Raw genomic sequence first — 27,263 nt, 5'->3', positions numbered from 1 at the left:
CTACAATACTAATAATTCATACTCTACAATTCTTGAAGAATAATTCTCAGCAACTTAATATAATGTTGTATGAAATTGAGTCACACTGAGAGTTTTCATTTCAGTTATCGGGATTTCATTTGATAATATTCAAATATAAAACAAAGTTGGGTCAAACCAATGATTTGTATTGTAGCACTTTTCCCTTTAATAAGTGAAAATACTGCTTTTAAATACAGTCTTTATATACTTACCACACTATTAAAATTATTTTCATTCATATACAAAATTATTTCTAGGATTGCATATATTTAGGATGAATGATTTATGCAGTCTTTGAAATAAAGCAAAAATTAATATAAAGTGGGGTTAACATAATGCTCGATTTTAAGGGTTAATTAGTGAGTTAAGAAAAATAATTATATTTTTTAATGTCATGGAATTTATCTGAGAGCGGATGGAGATGGAAAAAAATTTTCTTCTAACGAAATGAACTATTTGTTAATGTCTAAAAGCCCCTAAAATTTCAAGCTTCTACAGGCTGGGGTTTAGAAGAAAAACGAAATCAAAAATTTGAAAAAAAAGGACTTTAGATAACGGTAAATTTGAAAGGCCATTTTGTTTTTCTAAAGTTTAACTATAGTATACCGCGATAAGGGAAGCAACCCACTGCCTTTCTGCGTTTGAAAAATTTCAAAAATGCTTATGGTTTCATTGCAACAAATAGTTAAAAAATGTAATTTTTAGGGTTTTGTGGGGTATAACTTCTAGAGGGGGGGAGATAGGTAAAAATTTTGTTCTACGAAAATAAGTTTCTAATAAAGATCTATGTACATGTAAAATTTCAGCTTTCTATCCTCTAAGGGTGTAGAAGTTTTGTAAACCAACACACGGACAGACGGACGGAAGGACAGAGAGAAACTAATAAGCACTTCTTTTCAAAAAATTTTTTGGAAAAGTGCTAATAAAACTAATATAACACTAAATCAGTATTCACGTTAGAGGTGAAATATGTTAATATTTTGGTTTAAAATTTATTTTTTGACGAAGACGATCTATAAAAATTGTTGTCACCGACGTAATATTCGAAATAGAATTCTAATATAAAATTATTTGAAAATTTCGGGAAATTTCCTACTTTATTTTGACAACTTCATGCATTTTTTTTTTATTTACTTTCTAAACAATTTTTATAATAAACTAAAATCTAAATTTGTTTGACTTAAACACAAAATTTAACAAAAAAAAATCTTTTTTTTTATTTTTCCATATAATAATAAAATGATCACAAAAGGACCGACCAAAAAGAAAGGAAGGGAAAGTATGCAATACCACAGGTTTTGATTAAATTATGTAGAGAATTTATAAGAAATTTAAATAAAACTTTGAAATTTTTCTTGAAAAATGGACAATTACAAAGTTTTTTTGTTTTGTGCGTCAAAGTTGTCTACTTTTTATTTTTCTGATGAAATTAGATGACAGGAAATTATCTTCGCTTAGTTGGAATAAAAAACTTGTTGGCAATAATCATAATAATAAAAAAAATATAATGAAAAGTTTTCCAGGAAACTTCTTTAAGTTATTTATAAAAGCTAAAATGAATGAAAAACTTTCTTATTTTCTCCTAAAACATCTTTCTTTTTTTTACAGCAAAATAAAATATCATAATTGAATAATAGATTCCTCCTTAATAAATTATGCATAGAATGGTATTTATTCAATTTAACTACAACCAACTTTAAGGAAAGATAAATTCCCTTGGTTAATTTTTCAAAAGAAACAAAAAAAAGAAGAAAAATCTGAAATTCCATTTAGATTTAATTTATTAAAATGGAATAAAATATTTAATTTATTAAACAGAATTTGAAATACAGCAATTCACTTGGAATGAAAAAAGAAAAGCGAGTTTAAAAAAAAATTCTTTTATAAAATTTGTAAAGTACAATTTTTAGGAACAAATAATTTTTACGCAGAAAATTAATTTAATAAAAACAAAATAATGAGAAGAGAAGTATAATTGCAAAACTCAAAGGGCAAAATTTATAAAAACTATTAAGAATTCTTTGAATACAAATTTATCAAAAAATTCTTGTTATATGTATAACAAATTTAGCTTGAGGTTCCAATTGTACATAAATCTTGCATTTTAATTTTTTATGTACTTACGCTGTATTTGAAATATAGTCTTTCACATGGTTTCGATTTCATAGAGAACATAATACAATTAAATATCAAGATTTTCATTATATTTTTAAAATTTAAATAGATGATTTTGTTAGTTTGTAATTACCAAAAAAGTTGGTAAGTTTTCTAAATACAAAAAAATTTGCAAAATTTTTTTCACTTCAATAAATGCTATAAAAATATAGAATTATGTATACAAAATATGATTGATAAAGAATCCGGGCTCAAAACAAAGTATGATGATCTAAATATTTTACAGCACGCCAAGCAGCACTAGAATTTTTGCTGGTAAAATCAAAAATACTGATAAAACACCTAACAGTTCGAGATAAAAAATTCTATAATTTTAGGCTAGAAAAATTCTAGAACAATTCTAGAATCTTATGCGGATTGAATAAATTTATCTTCTGTTAGATTCAAAAAATGGACGATTTGAGCAAGTAATTGCTATTATGTTTTATTAGGAACTTCTTCTGAACATTCTTTTCGAATTTATTAATGTTCGATTCACAATTTCGAAATAAAATGTAATATAAAATGCATTCATTTTCTACATTTTTGACTTTATTAATTTTGACTTTTGAATAAAAACTTTTCACGATCAATTTTGTTTGTTTTTTAAATCGCATTTTAACAAAAACAATAACTCACCGTCTCACAAAAATTATTCTTGTTAATTTAACTAAATTCGAGCTATTTGAAGGAATTGAAATAATTTCATTTGTTCACTTCTTAAGTATTCCTTAAACCCATATTTTTCAAAATTAAGGAAATTAATATTGCGTAAATCAAAAATAATTCAAAAGAATATGAATTTGGTATACAAATATGTGTAAAATAGCATATAAACAGAACAAATATATAAGATTTTTAAGTCAACATATTATTTACTTATTCTCATTAAAATAATAATTAAAAAAAAATATATTAAAAATAATTTGATTCTCACCCACTGAGAAGTAATGAATGTTAACATTTGAAGCATTTATTTTAAGTTACAATAAAAATCATTCATAAAATTTAAATACTTCCACCTGTAGAACTTAACATTCATAAATGTTTTTTCATTTACGAAAGATATGTATTTAAAAAAAAAATTATTATATTAAAAGTAAATTATGAATTTTGTAAACAAGCTTATTATAACAATGTACGTACATGCTTTTAGGTATACCTTTATAAAAAACACACACATACATCAACATATTGTATGTATGTACTGTTTGGTATGTATGTGTGTACAAACATATATGAAAATACGGATAGAATATCTTCATACTAGCAAGGACATTCTATCCTTATTGGAATTTTTAATTCAAATTTTTCTTTTGTGTAAATCGATAAAACAATTTTTTTGATGCGTAATAATAAGATGAAATATAAAAAATTAAAAAAATAGCAAAAATCAAAAATTCGATGAAAGGACACCCACATATAAAATTCTCATTTTATCTTTTTTTCTAAGGTGCCTTTTTTTTAATTCACCCTATTTTTATATTATAATTAGACGGTATGAAGAAGAAGGAAATTTTGTTAAAAATACTATGTTAACACAAAATAAATAATGAAAATTTAAAAATTTAATATCTAAAATTTAAATAGTTTTCTTATGTAATATAGATATTGACATTTTAAAAAACAATTGGAATTTGAGGAACAAAAAATACAATCAGAAATGAAAATAATTTCAAAAACAGCAACAAGCAATAAAACTTCTTCAAAATTAATGAATTTTTTTCTAAAGCTCAGCAGGATTTTTTTATTTAATTATTGAAATTAATTTACTATCAATTGCTAGAATTCAACTGTACGGCTTTCATAATTTGTACTTGGTCGACACATGAAAAACATTCAAATAAATGCAAAAATTTTTGCAGTAAATTTTTAATATTTTTACACAATTTGAAATTTTATATGTGAACGCGTAATTTGCATATGCGTACAAAATTAAATTAAGTGTTATTTGTGGAGTTTCATTACACCTTTCAATTACCTTTATTAGTCATTTTCAAATTAGAATTTCCAAGGTGTTATACATAGGCACATTATGTGCATCTTAATAAAATTATTTATTTTTTCAATTGGTTTTTCTAATTTTTTATCAGTTTATCATGTAAACTTATAGGTTTTAGAGATGCACCTACTTTAAGACATTTTGCAAATACAGTATAAATAAAAATTTCATTTAGATCCACAAGGAGTTGCACTTTTTTAAAATTTCCCTGCATCGTAATTTCCACAACGAAATTCCTCAATGTAAATTTTTTTTTAATAAAATATTTCAAGTCTTTTCTAAGTTACTACACAGATTAGTCTATAGAGTATAATCCTAATTCTATATTAATCCTAATTTGATTTTATTAAAGGAAATTTGATAAAACTATAAATTTTATTTTTGCTTACCTTAAAGTAAATTTATTTTAATTTTAATTATTTCTCCATTTTGTTGAATTTGTTTTTATATTTTAAAATTTTATTTTAATAAAAAAAAAAATTAATCAAAATGTTGTTGATGTTTCCATTTTTTCTTTTTTGTTTTGCTAATTTCTTTAATAATTTCCATATGAATATGAATTCCACATACATCAATGAACCCATGATCTAGTTACACTTGCTGATGGTTGAGAATATTGTACTTTTGGATGAGAATTGGTTGATGTTGTTTGATTTATATCAATTTGTCCTAATGTTGATCCTATTACTGATGTTGTTGCTATTGTAGATGATGATGGTGTTCCTATTGTTGTTGAATTTAATAAATTATTACTAATAACACTAGTATTACTACCAATTATTGTTGCTGCTGTTGTGACACTATTATTTAATAAATTTTGAGAATTTGTTGCACATTGCTGTTGTTGCTGTTGTTGTTGTTGTTGTTGTTGTTGCTGTTGTTGTTGTTGTTGTTGTTGCTGTTGATGATGATGGTGATGATGGTGATGATGATGATGATGATGATTATTTAACATATTATTGTGATGATTGACTATGGCTGCTGCATTAGCTGCATTATTTGCTGATGTTAATGGAATATTAATATCAAGGAGACCATCAATGCTAAGTTCTTGTTGAATTAGCTAAAACAACAAAAGAAAAAGTAATTAACATTAAGATTCTTATAAAATAAATGATGGTTACCTCTTCAACATTGCACTCTAAACCACCATGAAAACTTTCTAAATTAAAATCCTCCATTTGGTTTTGACTATTTAACGCTTCCATACATTGTCCGATCAGCGTTGATGCAGTATTATCTATAAAATTCGTCTGAATATATTCATCTAAGTCAAGAAAAAAATGAATAAAGTAAAAATATTTTATGGCTACTATGTAACTAGAGAGCGTAATTACAACGAAACAAAAAAACACAAATATTTTTGTTGAAATGCTATGAGAAATATTCTAGAGTTTCTGATTTCACAAAAAAATTTATATTGAATATCTTTGAATACACATCAATTGAATTTTGAAGAGCATTTTCTTAAATAACTGAATTTTGTTTGATTTAATTTCAAAGAGAATAAGTCAAAAAGGGGCGATTAGTGTGACGCTATTAAAAAATTATTTTGAAAATTATTTTTATTGTTGAATTTTGAGGTATAATTCTACACATAATTTAATAATTTTTGGAACATTTCTTACCAGATTTTAAAAATTGTATCTAATTAGCAAAATTTTGTTTTTTGGATTTCTTCAATTTCGCAAAGAAGTTTTATTTAACGACCGTAGACATTTTTTCATTAATTATTTAAGTTGAACATATTTTTCCAGACTAAATAAAGAGCGAGTACATGATAAAGCCAACTCTATAACATTTCGCATCAACTCTTATTTATAACTTTCAAAATACTTAAGAGATCTGAATAATTCTCTGTAAATTACAATAATTTACTTAAAACTTCTTTCAAGTTTAAATTAACTACGGTATTTCTTTGAAAGAATACCAAATTCTTAAAGTTTTCCAAAACTTTATTTATTTTATTTATTTTTGAGACTTATTTCGCTTAAATTTCGCTTACTTTGTAAATAAGAATTCGGATAATTTTACAATCTTTGATACTTATGAATTATTACATAGCGTGAGATGGTATGAATATAAACTATTACCAGTTCTGTCACCTGATATTTGAAAATAAAACATTGCAATTTTAAAATTGGAACAAGACGTAGGTAAAGATGAATAACCATAGAACTATTTTTCGTTGTAAGGTTGTAAGGAAAATTAGATTTCGTTTAATGTTTTCATTATTAATATCATAAATTTTAACACAATATAAACACATTTTCTCACCCTCTATTTGCGTATTATTTAGTTTATGTTGAGCTAAAGTATTATCTATTTGTGTATATGTATTTAGTGAATCTGTAGATGGTTCACTGTGTGGATATGAAGGAGACATTCCAGTTCCTGAAGATGGTGATAAACCCTAAAAAAGTACAAAAAAAATATTAAAAATTGTAAAAAATAAATAAACAATTTAAAAAAACAAAATTAAAATTTATAAATTCGCACCTCTCTGGAATTATGTAAACATGTACATGGCAGTGAACGGTGTATTGGACATTGACTTTGTTGTATTCCATAGGATTGTGCTACTGCTGCATGTAATGAATAAGGCTGAGGTGGTTGGTATGGTGGTGGGGGTTGATTTGGTATCGATGCATTACTAAACCTACTCCAGCCGTATGACCAGTAATTTCAAAGGGAATAAAAGAAAAAAAAATTCAAATAAAGCAAAAGAGCTCTTTAACTTATAAAAAATTGTTTTACAACTACACATGCAAGTATTTATATATACATATATAGTATTCATTAAAAATGTGGCAATTATTGGAAGTATAAAATTTAATTTTTAATTTATTCTGATTTGAGATGGCGTAATTTCAACACAATTTGGGTATTACATTTTTTATTCGTAGTGTAAGATTTAAAGTTAAAATGCAGAATATAAAGCAAACCTTGTCTTTAATTTGATCTTAAATTTGGTCTGCATTGGATTTACACGGCGAGTAAAGAATGTAATACAAAAAATGTTTTTGCAATTTCTGGAAATTTATCATGCAATTATTAATATAGTTGCTTTCAAAAAAAAAAGCAAACTGCAATCATGCAATTAAAAACAAAGATGATCGTAATCAAATTTATCATAATATTCTTGGATTATCAGCTTTAAAAACTTAAGCACACTTTCATGTAGAATAAATATAGCGAAAATAAACTATAGCTAACATTTTATACAAAAAAAAATTAAAAAACAAATCTTAAAATGTCAAGAAATTAAATTAAAATAAATATTAAAATAAAATAAAAACATAAAATCAAATTAAAATTAACTGACCCTTGAAAAATATCCTTTTGAATTGTTAATTCATCGGCAAATGAGCCTGCTAATTGATCTAAAGTTTGAGACTGTGCTGGTGTTATTGATGTATTTTGATAATCTGCAAGTCCTTGTGTTGAACCAAATCCCCAATCAGGTTCAACCCCAACTAATGCTGGAATTGGACTCAAACGACCACACGAACTAGCATTTGATGACGCTCTTTGACGGAAATCAGGTGACAATTGAAATCCAGCACTGTTGTTGTTTTAAATTTTGTAAATCAGTTGATTTTGTCCAAATATTTGTTGTTGTTATACAAAGGCGATGTTTTTGTTTTTTTTATAAAATAAATAATTTAAGGAAACAAAAGAAAACAAAAATAAAAAAAAATATTAAATAAATAATAAAAAATAACGGTTAAAAGAATAAGAATGTTGAAAATTAAAATTAATTAAAATAATGTCTAAAAAAAATGCTTACTAAATTTACAAAGTTTTGCTAGTACGTATGTATATGGAAAAATTTTTTTTTATATAACAATTACTGAAAGGCAGTTAGCATAGAACAGCCTAAGTAAAGCCTTCGAAATTCAACATAAGAAATTAAAATTTTCTAGTATATGCAAACCAACTAACCTAATTGGTAAAAATTTAAAAAGTTAAAGCCCCTCAAAGTCCTAAAAATGCCATTTTTTGACTATTAAATGTAACGAAACTTTATGCCTTTTAAGGTTTCGCAAACGCAGAAAAATAGCGGCTGGCTTCTTATAACGCGGCATACTATATTTGAACTTTAAAAAAACAAAATGGCCGTTAAATTTTACTGTTATTTAAAGTGCATTTTTTGCAAATTTTTAATCTCGTTTTTCTTTTAGACCGCAAATTCCAGAAGTTTGAAATTTTCATAAATTTTAAACATTAATAAACAGTTTATTTCGTTAGAAGAGAATTTTATTATTCGCACTTATTACCCTCTGAAGGTACAGACTCTACAAATTTGTAAAATATGAGTTTTCGGCACCATATATTTCCGAAACTGTGAACTTTTCCAAATTTCTATAAATGCAAAAAGCTAACGGCAAATGCCATGACATTAAAAAATGCAATTATTTTTCTTAACTCAATTAACCGAGCATAAATTAAAACCGAACTTAAATTCGGTTAAGTGCTACATTGCTAACCATTGGTTTTACCCAACTTTATTTATAGAGCATTTTAATTTCTTTATGAATAAGCAATTTCTTGGAATAAAAGAATAAATAATAAAAAAAATAACCAATAATTAAATTTACTTCAAAAATATAACAATAAAAATTATATGAGAAATGTAATTTATTCAATATTTTCATCAAACTAAAAAAAAAACCCTTTAAGAACCAAATTAGATGTCTTCTATTTGTTTCGCATATTCTACCATCTTCATTGCTATCTGCTTTAGCAAAACTAATATACCATTTACCTTTTTCAGATTTTAATAAATTAAAATCAAAATATTTTATACAGTAAATTCAAATATAAAATAAAAGTCAATGAATTCATTGTAGAATGTTCTTATAAATGCTAAACACTACAGATAACATTCGAAACATTATGAAAAAGGGGGTATTTAGAGGAAAATTTTAATCTAGTAATATAAAAAGTTTACTAACATATTACTCTGCCAAAAAGATTCTATAGTGTATCGTCTTTCTGTCTTCGAGTAGAAAAGAAGTTGTTTGTAACAAGTGAGTCGGAATCACAAACGAAAATTTAATAATATTATTGAATTTAAGTTATTTATTGGCGTGAAAGATAATCGATCGATTATTTCTTATATTGGGAAAAATATTGTTAGAAATTCTCCAAGAAGGATTTTTCAGAAGAATTCTCGTGTAGCTATATAGAAAAACATAAAACAAATTGCCGATTGCCTATTGTAAGCGATAGGGTAGACATTGACCATTCGCATCGCTATATTTTTTATTTCTTCTATCATACAAATTTTGATGAAAAGCATTGCGTCATGGCTATTATTAGCATCCAGTCAATAAATTTTAAATTGAATAAAATTAAAGGTTCAATCAAATGCACATTGTAATGAACTAATATGAAAACTACTACTATAATATTATCATTTCTATAATTATAACTACTACTATTTTCTACGTTGTAGCAACTACATTTTAATCTAAAATTTATTATTTAAGGCATGCAAAAAAAACTTTTTGTAAGAAGAAGAAAACTAAATGCAATGAAAAAAGTCATTTTACTTTTGTTGTATGAAATATGTTGTTGTAGGTAGTTACCTATGAAGAGGACTCTCTGGGAAATGATCAAGTCCCTCACTAACACTACTGCAGGGTGATGGGGTTGCATCATTGATACCAGTTATACCAGCATTTTTTAATGCTTCTACACGTTTTTTCGCTCGACCTCTTCTTTTTTCATATTTTGATGTTTCCATTGATGCTGCTCTCCGTCTTACTGATTTACCTGGTTTTGCGTCTGGATTCAACATCCACCATGAAGATTTACCTGTACCCTCATTTTGAACTCTCATAAAACGATTGTGCAGAGATAAATTGTGACGAATTGAATTCTAAAATGAAAACAAAAAAAAAGTGTTTTTTTTTTTAAATTTTTTTTTGAAAAACTAATAAGTCAATGGTAAATGTTTAATTAAAAATTATAATTATTTTTTAACAATATAATATGAACAGTAATTGGAGAACTGTATTAAAATTAAGAAAATAAAAGAACTGTGCAAATTATGGATCTTTTCATAAACGCAATATTTAGCGACATATAGTGAAAACTACCTTACATTTATGTCCATGTTGCTAGCCCAGGTTGCTCATAAACATTACCAAATTTTCGGAATAATAGAATAATATGTATATGATCGCTGTTAAATATTTTAACTGTTCTATATATGTTATAGAACAGTTAAAAATATATTGCAAACTTTACCAATTTGAACTTATTGAAAACAAGAATAGAATTTTACAGTACCTCATAGCTTTGCAACCAAATAACCAAATAAATTGAAAAAAGAACATAAGTATATTGTATTTTGAGAAAAAAGACGTACATTGATATTTGACAAATAAATTATATTTAGAACTGCCGCAAAGTTCTATGTACAAAGTGTAGCAATAATTTGTAAGAAAGTGACTGAATAATTATAGCGAATTTAATTATGATCCTACTGTTACAATTGAACCAGAATATATTCTAATATAAAAGTGTAATTTATGTATACAAAGTTTTTATATTTTATTTTTCAACGTTTCAGTTTATACGAGTATCATACATAACGTTCGCTTTTCAAACCTTTCGCATGGTAAACGAAAATGTGAACATGCATTCCTTTTATTACAATATGATTACAATCAGGGGCGCCATTTACGGCTGATATTATACCTATATGTACATATGTATGTAAATACATTTTTTATTTCTTAACATATTTCTTTAATTTAAATTCATTTCTTGTATATACAATTTCACTTGTAATAAGTCTAAAATTAATTAAGTCAATTGAAATCATAAATAATTGATTTCTACATCATTACAAATGTATGTTATCTAATCATTTGGTCAAGTACATACAATATACTCGTATATCATATATACAAAAATATGGGCTCATATACATTGTAGACATATCTTAAGCTCAAATTATAATGTAATTGAACCATTAAATTGAATGAAAATTGTTTCCACTTAAAATGCCATTTAATTTTACTAATAACGCGAAGACAGAATGTCTGAATAATTTATAAAGATAATCATAAATATACAATGAGAAACAATTTAAAATTATTTTTTTTTTATTTTTTTATTTTTTTTATTTATACTTTTGTCTATGATTTCCATTTCTACATAAAAAAGAAAAGAAAATAATGGGCACAGGAGTAGGTAATGAAAATTACCTACACTCATATAATATCCTTTATTTCTCTATTCATTCTTCTGTATTAGCTAATAATACATAAAGATATGAAGATACAAATCATAAAGAAAAAGAAAAATTCAACATAATAAAAAAAGATAATATCCTTTTTAGTCCTTTCACACAATCTTTATACATTGTATGATTTCGTATTTTATAGTAAAACATTTGGGCATTATTTCATTTTTTATGAATTGTGTCCTTTATTCAAATTAGATGATAATAAAAGAGAAAAGAACAAAAATATACTTACTTTGAAGAGAAAAAAGAGAAGAGCAGATAAAGTTTTTATTATTATTTTCTTGCATAAGTTTTGTAACACAGTGTTCAGCATAGAATGGGGAGAAAAATTAAAATTACTACTTGTGTTGTTCCCATTGTGGCTTTCGATTCTATATAAATTTATTTCCTAATTCGTGTTTCCTTAAATGGAAAAGGAACAAAAATAATGTTTCATTAATTTAACACTCTGTCATCCAACTTATTGAGGGGTCTTGTACAAAAAGTGCATTTGTCTCAATAATTCAGACCATGCGACATGGTCTCTAGCTGAACTACACAAAAAATTCCGCATCAGTTGATTACTCTGGTTTTCATAATCATTATTGTTGGGAGCCTTAAGTGGAACACCATATTTTATTATGTGCGAGTGACTATGAATACATATAATCGCCTCGAAACTTTTATTTAATTCTTATGCAAATGTGTTTTAAATCTTAAACGCACATCCATTGAAAAGTCCTTCGTATTTAAAAAAGTCAGGGAGAAATACGTATACATATACTTTTTTTTCTAAAGTAATTGATTTGAATGTTAGTTACACCAATGTATGAAAATATGTGCCAACTTTTGTAGATTTCAATTCAGTTTTTTTTTTTTATATTTGTCATGAGAGTTATATGGAATTTAAATATTAAGAAAAGGGAGTTTTTCCTCGTTTTTAGTTCAATTTTTTTATACATTTTTTATTTACTTTAGTGGAGGATTTGTATACAGTATTTACGGCTTGTAACTAGGTTTATTTGAAATCAATTCGAAAGGCTAAATTTAAGTATCTTGTAATGTACTACCGTGAGTGTAGATAAAATTGTATATTTTTTAAAGATGAGATTTATCTCTACAGTAAAGTTTTGTAAATTTAAATAAAAGGATAACAATCTATGATATTATTGCGATACAAGACAATATTCACGTTTTTGTTTGCATTAGTATTATAAATTGCTCTCTATAACTTACTGCTTACAAGTAATGTGTTTCTGCGATTTCAGAAAAGAGGAAGTGAGATTTTTTTTTTACTTATTCTAGTACTTTAACAAACTTTTTATGCTACATTTTAACACTGTTTAAGAAGAAATTTCTTGTTGAAGCTACTAAAATTAATCAAATATTAGTTACACGTTGAACCATCGGTCGAAATATCCAATGGTCCACTTTTTTTAATTTAAATTTTTTAAATTAAATATTCTTATTGCATAAAAACCCCATGATGATAGCGACTATCTTACATTTTAGGTAGAAATTATAACAAAATGTGAAAGAAATTAATTTGCCTTTAAATGCTTAAATTATTTGTTTTTGAAATGAAATATTGACCATTTTTAAGGGTTGAACGGGTTGTAGTTTTTCTAAATAAAATTGAATTAATTTCAAGTAGAGCACTGAATTCTAGAATTGAAGTTAGGGAAAAAACAAAAACATTTCTTTCCAAATTTGTGCCTTTGCCCAAATTCTTCATTCAAGGTTTACCAAGGTAGGACAAGACAATACAAGGACTTTAAATACTTTACTAAACATAATAAAAACGCAAAAGGAACATAATAAATGAAGCACAAATTATTTACTTTATTTGAACAATTTCGTACTCTCTGTAGATGAGGAAAGATCATGAAAAATATCATACTTCAAATTGTTGAAACATATGTATAGATTCAGATTTCAGGGATTTGATATATTACAAAATATTTAGTCAGTTCTTACGACGTGTTTCATAATTTTTTTTGATAAATTTTTACTACTATTTTTATCTCCAGTTTTAGAAAATTACTACAACTCGGATTTGATGCAAATAATAAAATTCATTCACTATGTGGTCACCGAATCTATCATAGCTTATTGCTTCAACCACTTAAATTTTCAAATTACAAGATATTAAAATTACATTTAGAAAAATACTTCGTTATATTTAATTTGATCGAAACCAACATTGTTTAGACTTAATTTTGGTCTCGTAAAAATCTATTTAATATAGTATAAATATGATAAATATCCAAATAATATACGAATATACAAAAAAAAAAATAAAAGAAATCCTAAAAATACAAACTACGAGAAAGGATACTAGAATTTCTTTACCTCTATTATAAAATAAAATAAGAAATATAAAAATAGAAAATTTCAATTCAGAAAAGAAAACGATTTTCCCAAAGTAGCATCATCCAAAATTATTTATTCGAACTGATATATGCAAGTGTATATATACATACATATATCTAAACACAAACTTACTCACACTAGTATCAAACTTATATATACAAATAATATTTTTTAAGTTGTGAAAGAATAAAACGGCAAGTAGGTTTTACTGTTTTCATAACTGATTCATTTTTTATTCTGTTACACGTTTTCACAACCCCACTTGATTGCGATGCCGTTAAAACACCCCCACAATCTACCACATATAACGGCGCCACTTAGTCGATCAAATCGACGGTATAAAAGAAAAGAAAGAAAACTAATTTTTTATTTGTATCTTATGGTTTTCCTAGATACACACACATACATATTTTTATCTTGTTATGTATGTGCATATAATATACATATGTATATCAATTTGTATACACGTAACGAAGTTGCCTTATTTTAACCCATAATATTCTCTATGTCTATTATATTAAAGTTACATATTAAAATATTGTAGAATTTTTTAAGGAATTTGCAAAACGACTCACTATTTTCTATATTTTTTTTTCTTTTGTCAATATTGTACGCGAAGGGTTTTGTTCCGTAAAAGAAATTGCACAGCGAATTGAATAATTTGCTTTCTAAACAATTATCGAAAGCATATTCTTTTCTTGTAGAATTTTTAGCTGACTATTTCTAATAAAAGGAAGGAACACGATCAAAGTATTGGAGCAGATTTCATGATCGCCGACAATTTTTTTAGATAATGCGTAAACCACTTCAGCAGACATTCGTGACGTGATGCTTTCAGAAGGCGGATATTTTATAATATATATTCACGTAAGCGGAGAGGGTATTAAAGATGCATAACTGAAAATTTATATATATGTATGCATGTAAGTATGACCTTTGGTCCCTTACAATTTATAGATAAAATTAAAATCTTTATTTCGTGTTTGCTTTCTTATTTCAGTGACTTATGAATATCAAATCAATGGAAGAAAAACTATTTTTATACGCTAAACAAATTTCCAAGTTATTTACACCCTTATCCTCCTATTATTTTTTCAAATTTATCCTGATATAGTTATTTATTATTAATTTCTGCATTTTAGTTACTTAAGCGGATTTGACAAATTTTCAATGTAAAAATAAAGATTTTGAATAAGCACATATAGACTGTCAACTTTGATTTTTATAGTCTACATAAAGATCGTTTTTTACTTATGATGATCTTAAATGGAAAATTTATTTACCCAATTTTGTAAAAGAGTACATGCTGAACAAAAAAATAAGTAAAAATGAATCGTTTGAAAAAAGTAAGTTACTAACCACCAATTGTCATATTGAAAAGGCCATTTTCATGAAAAATTATAAATTGCTATAGACATTTGAGTTCAATTGACTTCATACATATAGATAACCATATCTGTATTTTGGGTTATCAAATATTATAATATAAATAGAATTTCCTATCGTTAACAAACATATTTTAGGATACATGCATATATACATATATTACGTACATTGTATATAATATGTTTTATATTATGTACATGAAAGTACATGGGAACGTGTAAATAATCATATAACTTGTATTTTTTATTTTATCTTTGAGATACAAATACGTTATCTTACAGGGTTTTTTTCCCTTTATTAACAGTATATTCGATGAATTCATTCGTTTTTGTTAGACTAAATAAAGATAACGAGCTGACTGAAGCAAAAAAAATTAAATACATGTTTGCTATACATATGAACCGTACACTTATATGTTTGTATCGCGTGTAAAAATATGCTAACATAGTTATGCAAGTTATAAATTGTGAATTTATAGTTTGCACGCAGTTTCAGGAAAGAGAAAGTATAAAGAGGAGAATCATCTTACAAAAAAATATGCACGATCTTACAAAAAAATCACAAATTCATTAGAAATTTCAGTTGTAATGAAAACATATCTAGGAAAACTTGAAAAGACCTTAAAAATATTAAGACGAGAAAGAAAAATTATATAATTAAATAAAAATTATTAATTAATGATCACTAAACAATTAGAGAATATGATTTAAGTCTTTTTCAATTACAATTCAATGAATGAATACTCCAAACAAATTTATAGCCTTCGTATTATTAGACTTTGAACTTGAACAAAAAGTTCAATTATTTTAAGATCGTTATGTAAAATATTTTATTTAATTTTAATTAAGCCTGCAATAATATTGATAATTTTTTATTTATTACCATAAATTGTTTAATTTTATATATATATATACTATATTATATATGTGTGTGTTTGTGATAAGACAATATAAAATTTTATGAAACAAAAAAGAAATGTTTAGCACTCCCCAAAAATAATTTTTGGGGAAGAAAGCCTTCCATTAAATTTAATTAAAAATTGGAATGCAAATTTTAACTAATTGAAATTTTAAACAAATAATTTGGTGTTTTACAGCACTTGCAATCCGATTTACGACAATTGCTTAATTCTCGATCAATATTAAGAAATTACTCTCCATGATTATGCCATATTTCACGTATACGCTATATGCCCAAAAAAATTAAATATGCCTAGATTACAAAAAAAAAAATTATTGAATTTTAAAAAGTTTGTACTAATTAAGCATTGGAAGTTATTATAGATCTACATAAAAGTATGCTGCATGTATAGTTTGAGGTTCAAGCATGTTGGCAATCAATCGTTCGTTTTATAACAGGACGTATCAGTATAGGATCAAAAGCGTTTAACATTAAACCTCGTCTTTTTTACACATAACATTTATTTCGGTTTGTTTCTTTAAAGGTTCATTTTTTATAAGCTTTGCTTTAAATACACTTTTAATTAGAATTTCAATAAAATGCCTTCATTTCAATAAAACCGAGTATGCTAAACAAGACTTTTCCAATACAAAAAATGCTCCATAATTATTATCCTTGTAAAAATTTTGATCACACTATAGTACATATAAAGTTTTTGGATATCTACTGGGCCAATATGACATTTAGCGTGACTTTTTTGTCTAAAAACTTTTTGACACGTAATAACTTTCATAAGTATAGACACTTGTTGTTTTTATCTCTAATTGCAGGAATCTTCATCTCTCTAATTGCAGTGAATCTAAGAAACTGCATTTTATTTGTACAACTTCACATTATTTGTTAAACTTAGCGAACAGAACATTTTTATAACAAAAAATTAAAATTTCAAAAAAATATTTAAATTGTTTTTTTCAATTATTATTTTTTTTTTTGTAAAAATATAAAATTGAAAAAATTTGCATTCAATTTAGAAAATTTCTTTTCCGCCTCCTTTTTATATTTTTGCAACATGCTAAACATAATACACTGATCCCATTACAAATGCATTCATTTATTTCAATTCTTTTAAATTTTATGTCTCCTCCCGATATTCCTTTAACCTTTTTTTTTTTGTTTTTTCAACCTCGAAAGGGAAAAGGGAGAAGAAAATTTTCTTTAGAATCATCAACCAGATATTTCAAATTGCTCAATTTTAATATGGTTAGCCAAAATGATTTTGTTAAAGATATTGTATGAAAAGAAAAAGAATGTTATTTCAACTAACACAACCTTACAGTTTTATTATATTACAATGTAGTGAAGACCAAGGAAAGAAATACAATATAGTACGAGTATAATCAGATTCTTATGGATAATTGTTTCTTATTTTATTTTGATTGTGTATTTGATTAGAATCAAACAAAATGTATTTCTGATCAACTTCTTTTTATGATTCCCGTTAGGAGGAAATTTTAAAGAATTTCGGAAAAAAGGAGATATTTTAAATTTGTAATCAGTTTTCTCTTCTAAAATATTTTACAATGTTTTCATGCTTGTTCTGGTAAAATTTTATTATTAAAAAAATTTTTGAAAATGACATCTTTTAAAGGATATACAAATAACATAGGAAGTAGATGCCTTTATATAAAAATTCATCTGGACTTCATATGGAATAATAATCAAAGTACTTAACGTTGATTTGAAAATTCAAAATTTTTCTATATATTCACAATATCTTAATTTCAAAATTTTAATATCATTGACAGTTCAATAAAACTTATGTCATAATTTCAAGTGGAGAGGTTCTCAAGAATTTAAATGGATATAGTTAATTGTATTTGTTTCTAAATAGACGGTTGAGTCAAAAGATTTACTTGATAATGAGATCAATTGATGAGATTTGATGATGATCAAAATTTAATTGTTTTTTAATGAACTATTTACTTTCGGAGTTGGATACTTCTGTTTTACGTAGGTCTACGATATTAAACATAATCTCAAACTATAACTTTAAAGAAACGAATGAAATTTATTAAATTCATTTATTAACATACTTATATCAAAATATTCTGCAACTGTATATGTAAATGAAAATGTAAAATCTGTTATATTATAAAATTAATGTAAATTCAACTTTTAACAGTATAAGATATTCATTTTTTCTCAAACTTAATTTCAAACAATGAAATATTTTTATGATTTACAAGGAAGAGGATAAATGATCTATACGAACTACACCCTACAATAAGAGACAAGAAAAGTGATGAACTTTGTATAAATCACTACAATATATTATAAATGGAGCTACTAAATATAATTGATGTATTTTTTTATTAATGTAGGTATAATTGCAATAAGCAATATGTTAAAATAATTTGTCAATTAAAAAGAAAATTTTCTAATAGAAGAATAATCCAAATGAAGTCAAGAACTCATAAATATAATTCATTTTCCATATACGTTAAATGATTATAAGTTAGAATCATAAATTTTTCCAATAACTTTCATTCATTTGATTTAAAATATTTCAAATTACATATTCCGTTTAGCAATTCAAAATTAATAAATTTTATAAAACTCATTAGAGTTTTGTTCGACGCGAAACCTTTTAATTTAAACTAGATAACCTCAAATAATAATTAATAATTTAAAACTAAAATATAATTATGAAAATATAAGAAAAAGTAGTTTTTAAACTAGTTAACCTTATCTTTATAATATACTAATATATTTTCTAATTTCTGATGCTTGTGCATATTATGTGCTTTTATCTAATTTGCATTAGTTATAAATTGTGATATTTTAATCCACATTTTATAATAGTATATTAATTCTAATATTATTCAAATGAACTACACTATATAGTCATAAATTAATATATTATAAATTTTATTAAAGTATTTATGTAGTGTGAAATGTCATAATGTAGTTATGTATTTTTTATTTCCATTTTTATGTTTTTGTTTTTTCAAGTCTTAAAAATTAGAATTGGAAATCCATCGAATATATTAACATGAATTTTATAAATGCAAAAGAACATGCGCTCCCAATTTTATTTTTCTGTATAGCGTTATAATCTGTTATAGAATTGCAGAACACGTCATATAAATATAACGCTGAAAAATATTCAAGTATATTTTAGATTTGGAGAATGCTAAAATATTGTTTTTGAAAAAGGAAAATTTTATTTCACCTATAAATTAATGAATTTATTTCTTTTCCTGTCAAATTCTATAATTATAGTTGCTACATAACTTTGTATAATTTCCAGTTCTGGCGCCAGAAATTACAAATATTTCCAATTTAGTTTGAATAAAAATTAATTTTCGGACTTTCAAACAAATTACATCTTTATTATTTCATAAGATTTACGAAAAAAGGATCTGAAAACAGTAATTATCTTGAGTTTTTAAAAATACAAGATCTAACAGCACCAAAAGCAAACAATTTATCAAAAATCTCATATTTCATGTTTAAATTAATTCGAAACCAATATAATTTGCAGATACAGTTCTAATGACTGCTTTCTATTTTTCAATGGTCTGTATTAATCCAAAGCATTACAAGACATAATTCCGGGTGAAAAATTTAAAATTTAAACAACATTTTTTTCAAAGCAAAATCAAAATTACTAGAATTTCAATTCCATATTGATGATAGAACATTAATTTTCAACCGAATTTCGACTGTACATGTAACACATGTATAGTAACATGTATAATACCCCCGTAGTAAAGTTAAGAGATGTAGCATTCAGTTTTATTGAAAATAAATTTATTCAATAAACGATTTTTTTTATTACTTATTCTCAGTTTCAATTTATAGAAGAGCAAATACTAATTCAACTTAATTGAATAGAAGTATATGTTTTATGAAACACATACACAACAATACATTAGTAGTACCCCGCTCATAAAATATGTATAAAATTTATTTCCGGAAAACAAAAAGAAAAAAGGTTAAACGCAAATAAATTGCATTTTATATGTTCTTAATGTTTAAATGTCATAAAAATATGTAAGAATGAATATGTCAAGACCGTTGTTATTTAATGTCAATTTGATTTCAATGCTCTTTCACTAAAAAATTATGAAATTGTAGAGTGAGAAGAAACGCTTAAACAGATTGCAAGTCAGTGATTTTATTAATTTTTTTTCGCAATAAAAGTTTATGATGAAGCACTTTTGTTAATTTTACGTGTATTTAGGTATGTACATAAGCAAAATTCAAGAAAATAATAAGAAGATATGTATTAAAATTTAGAAAACAGAATATGAAAATTATAATTACTAATTAGTTAAAATATATAGTCATTAAATCACTTACAACTTTACTGGATTATTTCTAATATCAATTGTTTTATGAAATATAGTTGGGTCAAACCAATGCTTTGCAATGTACTAAAAATATTTTTAAAAACAATCTATATATTTGCTTTATTAAAATTACTTTCATATTCATATACAATTATTTCATAGATTGCATACATTAGGGATAATACTAGAAAAAACTGAAAGAGGCTTTAACTTAATGTTTAGAACATTATTAAGGGTTAATTGCATGAGTTAAAAAAAAAATTGGAAAAGCTTGCGTTCTCGGAAATATAAAGTGCAAAAAATTCGGAATTTACACGTTTCGGAGGCGATAACTTGAGAGGAGGTGGAGATCGAAAGTCGTCAAACGAAATTAACTATATTTATTGGAGTCTAAAAGCTGCCAAATTTCAGAATCCTAAAAGTTATCGTTTAAATAAACCTTATCGAAAATTTGAAAAAAAAGTACCCTATAAGTAACGGTTTACTTTAACGGTTTTTTTGTTTTTTTAATGTTCAGTTGTGCTGTACCACGGCAGAAGAACGATGCTGTTTTCTATGTTTACGGAATTTAAAAAATATTTCGCTACAATAAATAGTTAACTAATGAAATCAAAGGGTTTTGAGGGCTATAACTTTTAGAGGGTAGAGATAGGTGAAAATTTTCTTCTACGGAAATAATTTTCTAGCAAAGATCTATTTCTCAGAGTGAAACTAGTAACCATTTCTTTGTTCAAAATATTTTTGGAAAAATTTTAATAAGAGCAGATAACTCAATTCAACTAACTCAATTTTTTTTTCTTCTTCACTCCTAGGAGGAGTATAATTTCCTTGCGTCATAGACTAATACGAAATAATTCTATAATGACTTATCGATCCATAAAATGTATTGCAAAATTTAAAAAAAAAATAACTAATTTTTCAATACAAAAATTAATTTTCTTATACACGCATAATATAAGTACTTATCTCAACGTATGTATATGATTACAAAATTTAACGATATTAATTTCTTAAGAATTCTTCAAGATAAATTCTTTATTCAAATTTCTGAAATTAACTTAACCCAATTCAAATTGAATGATTTTCATTTGACCATCAGATTAAATTTAATTCGATTTATTTAAGTTTAAATCTTTGAATTTTTTATTTCTTCTCTCTTTTGGTTGACAGATTTCCCGTAATTTTTTTTTTTGTAATACTTTGCACAAATTCATTGAAATTGTATATGTAGATAAATAACGTATAAATCTTAATAATCTACATAATATTCAAAAAAAAAAATCCCAATATTCTCATAAGGCAACTTCAGAATATTTAAAAAACAATTACAAAATTGTTAAATTTAAAAAAAAACATTTTTTTTTCTAATAGGCCTTCTAACAATTGCAAAACTTTTTTCATTTAAAGTTTTATCCGTTGTTCTTAATTTTTTTTCTTGTATTCTTCTTTTTTCTCTTATGATTTATTCAGGCGCAAAACGTTTTCATCAATTTGAATGAGGCACTTAAAAATCCTTAAAAGTGTAAATATTTGAAATTGTGTAAGAAATCAAAAAGTTCTTAATATTGTGAAAGAATATTCTGTTTCAAAGGGAATGAAAAGTACGAGAAAAGAAAATAGAAAAAAATTGTTGTACTTACTGAATTTTGGTCCTGACATCGTAACTTATTATTACTTGCAAAGTTTTCTTATAAATTTCGAAGAAAACTTCGTTAATGCTTTATATTCTCTGCCGCCTTTTTTCTAATAATGCAATGAAATTAATTTTACTGACGTTCCGAAATTATTTTGAAAATTGAGTATTTAAGGTACTTAGTAGTTTGTTAAATTTTAAGATTTAAAATAAGATTCTTTGCAAAAAAAAATTAATTATTATCGATATTTTAAATTTTAAAACTTTATTAATTAAAAACTATTTAAAAATTTGTAAAACTTGTCATATTTTGATCTTAATTTTAATTTTTCCGAACTTGACAAATTTAAAAATATTCTAAAAATAGTCTTTTATTTTCAAGTTGTAACAGTTCCTGATATTTTGTTGACAACAACGAAGAAAAATTATAAGAAAAAATTAAAAATTAAGGAAATGTGCTCTCAACTTAAACACGATTTTGCATTTAAAATTTTAAAAAAATTTGCTTAACTATATATCGAAAACTTCAAGTTACAAATCGATTTCAATTGAGACGTTAACAAAAAGGACATACTTTTACCTTCTTGCTAAGGGATAAAGCCTTAAGAGTTATTGGAAAAGAAACAAAATTAAAATTAAGATTGATGGATTTCCAAAAAAAAAAATCAAATTTCTTACCTTATTAAAAAAAATTTTATTTAAAATCTTGGATAAACTTTGAAAAAATGAGGCACAACTGAGAATAAAAACTTCAAACTACGACAGTAAAAAACAAAAGTTTTTATAAATAACTCAAAGAAAAATCAAAATATGTCAGTAATTAAAATGTAAAGAAAATCGTTCTCGATTAATTTGCAAACGAGATAAAAAGTCGTTTTTTAGTGAAATCAAAAGCAATAATCAAAACAACAATATTTTCTGTTTTCAGTTTGAAGTACAAGTTTAAAAATCTTCTTGGAAAAAACAAAATGGATTGCCCTTAACCAGCTTTGCCAGTCATTATATTTTTCAGTGCAAATTTTCAATAATCTATCACTTTATTATTGACGGATTTACAGTGCTCCCACGGTTGCGGAGTTACGGTCTTCGGGGCCTTATCACGAGGGTGGGTCTCGGGCGTGTGCTGTAGGATTTGCTCTGCACTCATAGGGAGGAGACACAATAGACAAGGTCAAGGTGCACGTTAATACAAATCTACGGATTCACTAAGTGAAATTAATTTCTACCTATTTAGCTCATATTTCTTAAATATCACTAATTTGGTAGAGTTTTTCAGACGCTCAATTTTTAATAAATGGCAAAGTACCAATTTGTATGATTCAGAAGTGTCAGGATTTAGAAGTCACAAAAAACCAAGATATATCACATTTCGATTTTATGAAGAAAAATCAATTAAATTTTATTTGGTAAACTTGAAATTTAATAAAAATTCTATTTCGGGCAAGTTTTATTTGGTGTTTTCTTTTTTTAAACTAAGACGCTGGTCACTCTACATTTATCTGAAATACAAATTTAACTTAATTCAAAATTTATAAAACAATTCATTTAGAATTGTAAGATCAAAGAACAGAATATCATTTTCACTGCTTCTTTGCACACATTAAATTGGAATTTGATTATTTGTATGCCCTTAATAAAAAACAAAAAAAGAGCAATCCAAGTGATTTGTTCTTAAAAATTTCCTAATTAATTTAATGTCTTTTATTCAATACAAGTATACATTACAAAATATATCCAAATAAAAATTTCTAAAATTATAAATTTAGAAGATTAAACGTAGACACATGCATTTTAAAGGATTATTTGTTTAGTCATTTAAAAAAGTTTTTATTTTTCATAAAAATCAAGGAATTTTAATTGATCTGCTTGCCTTACAAATATATCACAAATCAAATTGAACAAATTAATTTAAAGGGGGACAATATGAGTCTTCGCTGAAATGAAAGATGCCTCCTTTTTTTTTTGCTGTAAGAAATTTACTAATCAAGTAATTCAAATCAAATAATTTAAGATGTTCATTTGAAACAGACCCAGAAATAAATGAAGAATAAATGAAGTAAAAAATGTATGAAGTATCTTTAGATTTAACTCTGTTCCCGGGAGCGGCTTAGATTTCTACTTTTTTGCTGTGAAGCCTTATAATAAATTGATTAGGTCTTGAAGTTATAATTGCGGCCTAACCAAAAATTTTATCAACCCGCAAAAAATTATAGGATAAACAAATTAGCAAAAAGCAACTTTTATTTTTCATAATTTTATAAAAAAAAATAAGACTTTCCTTACTTAATTGGCTTTTTTCATATATGTACGTAAATTTAATTTTATTCACACTTAACTGTGAAATCGAAACGCACTTATCGTTCATTGACATTTTTTTATTTAATTTTCGCTGTGTTACCGTTATCAATTTTACAACCATTTTTTATATTCTCTATTCTTTTTTTTTTCAACAGAGCAACAATTTCTACACGTAAAAAAAAATTATGTCGAATTTTTAAATGAAAGTACATACATAAGTATGTGATTGCGCTGAAGAGTGCTTCTTATTTTACTAGTAATTTTTACGTAAAATTTTATGAGAAGGAATTTTTAGATTACAAAATGACGACAACTATAAAAAAAAATTATTAAACAAGGGTCAGAAAATTTCTTATTTAAAATTTATAAGTCACATAAGTATTTGGGTGAAACCCCCATAAAGTTATAAATACCTATATTTAACCAGACACAAATATGTACATAAATATGTAAATATGTACTGTATTAGCACTACACAAAAATTTTTTCGCGAAAAAAATTTCTACTTATACTATAGAATTATTTTACGTGATATGTGATATCGCTTATCCCACATGGAATTCAAATTTATTATCGACGTCAGTATACTTTTCAAATCATAACATCAAGACATTTTTTTTTTTGACGTTCGAACAGTTTTGCTTTTTTATTTATTTTATTTTAAAGATTATAGTTTCAATATTTTGGTATTAATACCTTTTACACATGTGTTAATAAGTACAAATTATAAATTATGACCCCATCTACCTCAAATGGAAATTACCAGGGTTGACGTTATGTATTTAACAAAAAATTTGTCAGAGTTCATATTATATGAATGATTGGACAGTTAAAAAATTCGAAGAAAATTATATTTTTAAGTATGTTTAATTAGAAAAAATAAATCTGCGTCAGATTTTCTAACAAAAATTTAATTGTGTACAAACTACAAAAAAGTTTAGTAATAAGCATGCAATTAAGCGGTTAGAATGGAACTAATCTTGTAAGGATTTACTTAATGTGTTCTTATAATTGCCACAACATTCGACTCCAAATAAGATAAAGTAAAAAAAAAAGATATGTATCAATATCACACTCATTCACTCATTTACTATTTCAAATGATCTAATCTTTTCTAATCAAGCTTACCTTAATTCTGGTAAAATTCGACAAAAAAGAACTTCAATTACATGAAATTTACTATACCATTCAGTAACTAAATGGGACTTGATTTTTTTTTGACAATTTTTGTAAAAGAGATTTAATCAACCCTGCAATAATAATGCCTTTAAATGAAATAACCAAATTTTGAATTAATTAACATTATAAAGCTAAATGTTAACGAAAAAAATAACAAATAAATTGATAAGATAAGGCAAATTTATTAATTATAAATGTTCCTGGGCGAAATATGCATACATGTACTCATTGAGGCGATTTGATTTTAAAACATAGCAATTAAATAAAAATTTGGCAGATTATTTTTAATTATTTGGGTACTTGAATTTTAGATTTTATGAATTTATATGTATATATACATATAAATATTTTGTATAAAAGTTATCAGTTGAATAGAAAAAAAGGTAAACTTTGTATATTGAAATATACTATTTATACACGTATGCAGCTATTAAAAACTAAAAATAGATAGGCAATGGAAATTTCCCAGAAATTTTAAGAATATTTCAATTAACTTATACTTGATGGTATCGTTAATAGTTGCGATTATTTAATCGATAAAAAATTTATTTCATATGACGTTTTAAATTTGGAATATAATGTTTAAATTTGGATAATGTTTAAATTTTTATATCTATCAAAACGCACCCTGATTTAGCTTGAATTAGTAGAAGAACATCGAAGTGCTATCCAAGTATCAAAATTATTATTACGAATATATTTTCGCTTGTCGAATTTGGAATGGTAACCCTTTGATTGTATTCCGAGACGTATTCTAACTTTATATTTTATGATAATTAAATTAAATATTAACACAAATATTGTATAGCTGAATTTTCCAATTAATTTACAGAAAAAAGACTACATAAGCTCTCTGCAGTTAAAAACGTAAACATTGGTTTCAGGCTGATAATTCGTTCAAGTCTTTTCATATTACCCTTTTTAATTTACAATAAGAGTCTGAACGTCTATCTCGGCAAGTGAGTAACTATCATAATATTTATATCGTAATTTTCGAGTGAGAAGGATTACTGGGTATTGTGTATCTCGTTTCTATAGTGTATTCAAAATTTATTCATTTTGTTTTTGAAAAAGAGACAATCAATAGATACTCTGAGAAAACATACAAAATTCAATTGAAAAAATTAGTATTTTTATTGGAAAAATGAGATATCCGTTAGGAAAACGGCGAATTCTGATTTGAAAGTGAATAAAAAGTGAGTAAAAAAGCGAGATACACGATTAGGTTCTAAATATTGTTATATAAAATTCGGTAAATTTCATAAAATTTGTTTAGCGAATATTAAAATTTTTGTTTCGAATTTTTGTGCTTTGAGTTCGCCCATTTTTTTACAAGATCTTTTAATCCATTTATAATTAAAAATTAATGAACCTTTTCTTGCTATAGTAATGAAAACCTTTCAATTATATATTATAATTAGTTAAAATTTTATAATCTATATGCTTATTACTAAATTATAAGATTTATACACAATTTTCTCTTATCAAAAGCTAATTAGATTTTTTATTATGAATTGTTATCGCAACTGCTTTTGGTCTTTTTTATACCCTCTATCTATCTCTCTCCTTCTTTTTATACTTAATTGTATTGTCTGTAATTTATTTGTGTATACGTGTACTAAGGAAAAATCGCGCAATTAGGTCAATAGTTTTTTATTGAATTCTATTTATAAAACAACTAAATTATTAAAATGTCAATATAATCACTTTATTTTATAT

General features: G+C 25.1%; 1 protein-coding gene across 4 annotated transcripts in view; it reads right to left on the bottom strand.

Moving 5' to 3' along the window:
- LOC129607922 (forkhead box protein O) overlaps positions 1-27,263 on the bottom strand; it is a 114,670-nt gene that overhangs the window by 30,326 nt on the left and 57,081 nt on the right. For 2 of the 4 annotated variants that reach the window (XM_055519185.1, XM_055519194.1), the window contains exons 4-9: positions 9,772-10,064; positions 7,503-7,742; positions 6,677-6,836; positions 6,455-6,590; positions 5,302-5,444; positions 4,567-5,240 (exon numbers count right to left, since the gene is read on the bottom strand). In XM_055519185.1, coding sequence (XP_055375160.1) covers positions 4,749-5,240; positions 5,302-5,444; positions 6,455-6,590; positions 6,677-6,836; positions 7,503-7,742; positions 9,772-10,064 — 1,464 coding nt within the window. In that variant the 3' untranslated portion in view covers positions 4,567-4,748. The remainder of the gene's footprint in view (positions 1-4,566; positions 5,241-5,301; positions 5,445-6,454; positions 6,591-6,676; positions 6,837-7,502; positions 7,743-9,771; positions 10,065-27,263) is intronic. The other 2 variants (XM_055519211.1, XM_055519202.1) reach the window with 2 other exon arrangements.

The sequence above is a fragment of the Condylostylus longicornis genome, unplaced genomic scaffold (assembly GCF_029603195.1).
Source record: "Condylostylus longicornis isolate FDR11 unplaced genomic scaffold, ASM2960319v2 ptg000004l, whole genome shotgun sequence".
Lineage (NCBI taxonomy): Eukaryota > Metazoa > Arthropoda > Insecta > Diptera > Dolichopodidae > Condylostylus > Condylostylus longicornis.
The sequence above is the reverse complement of the archived record's forward strand: the minus strand, read 5'-3'. Positions and strand labels throughout refer to the sequence as shown.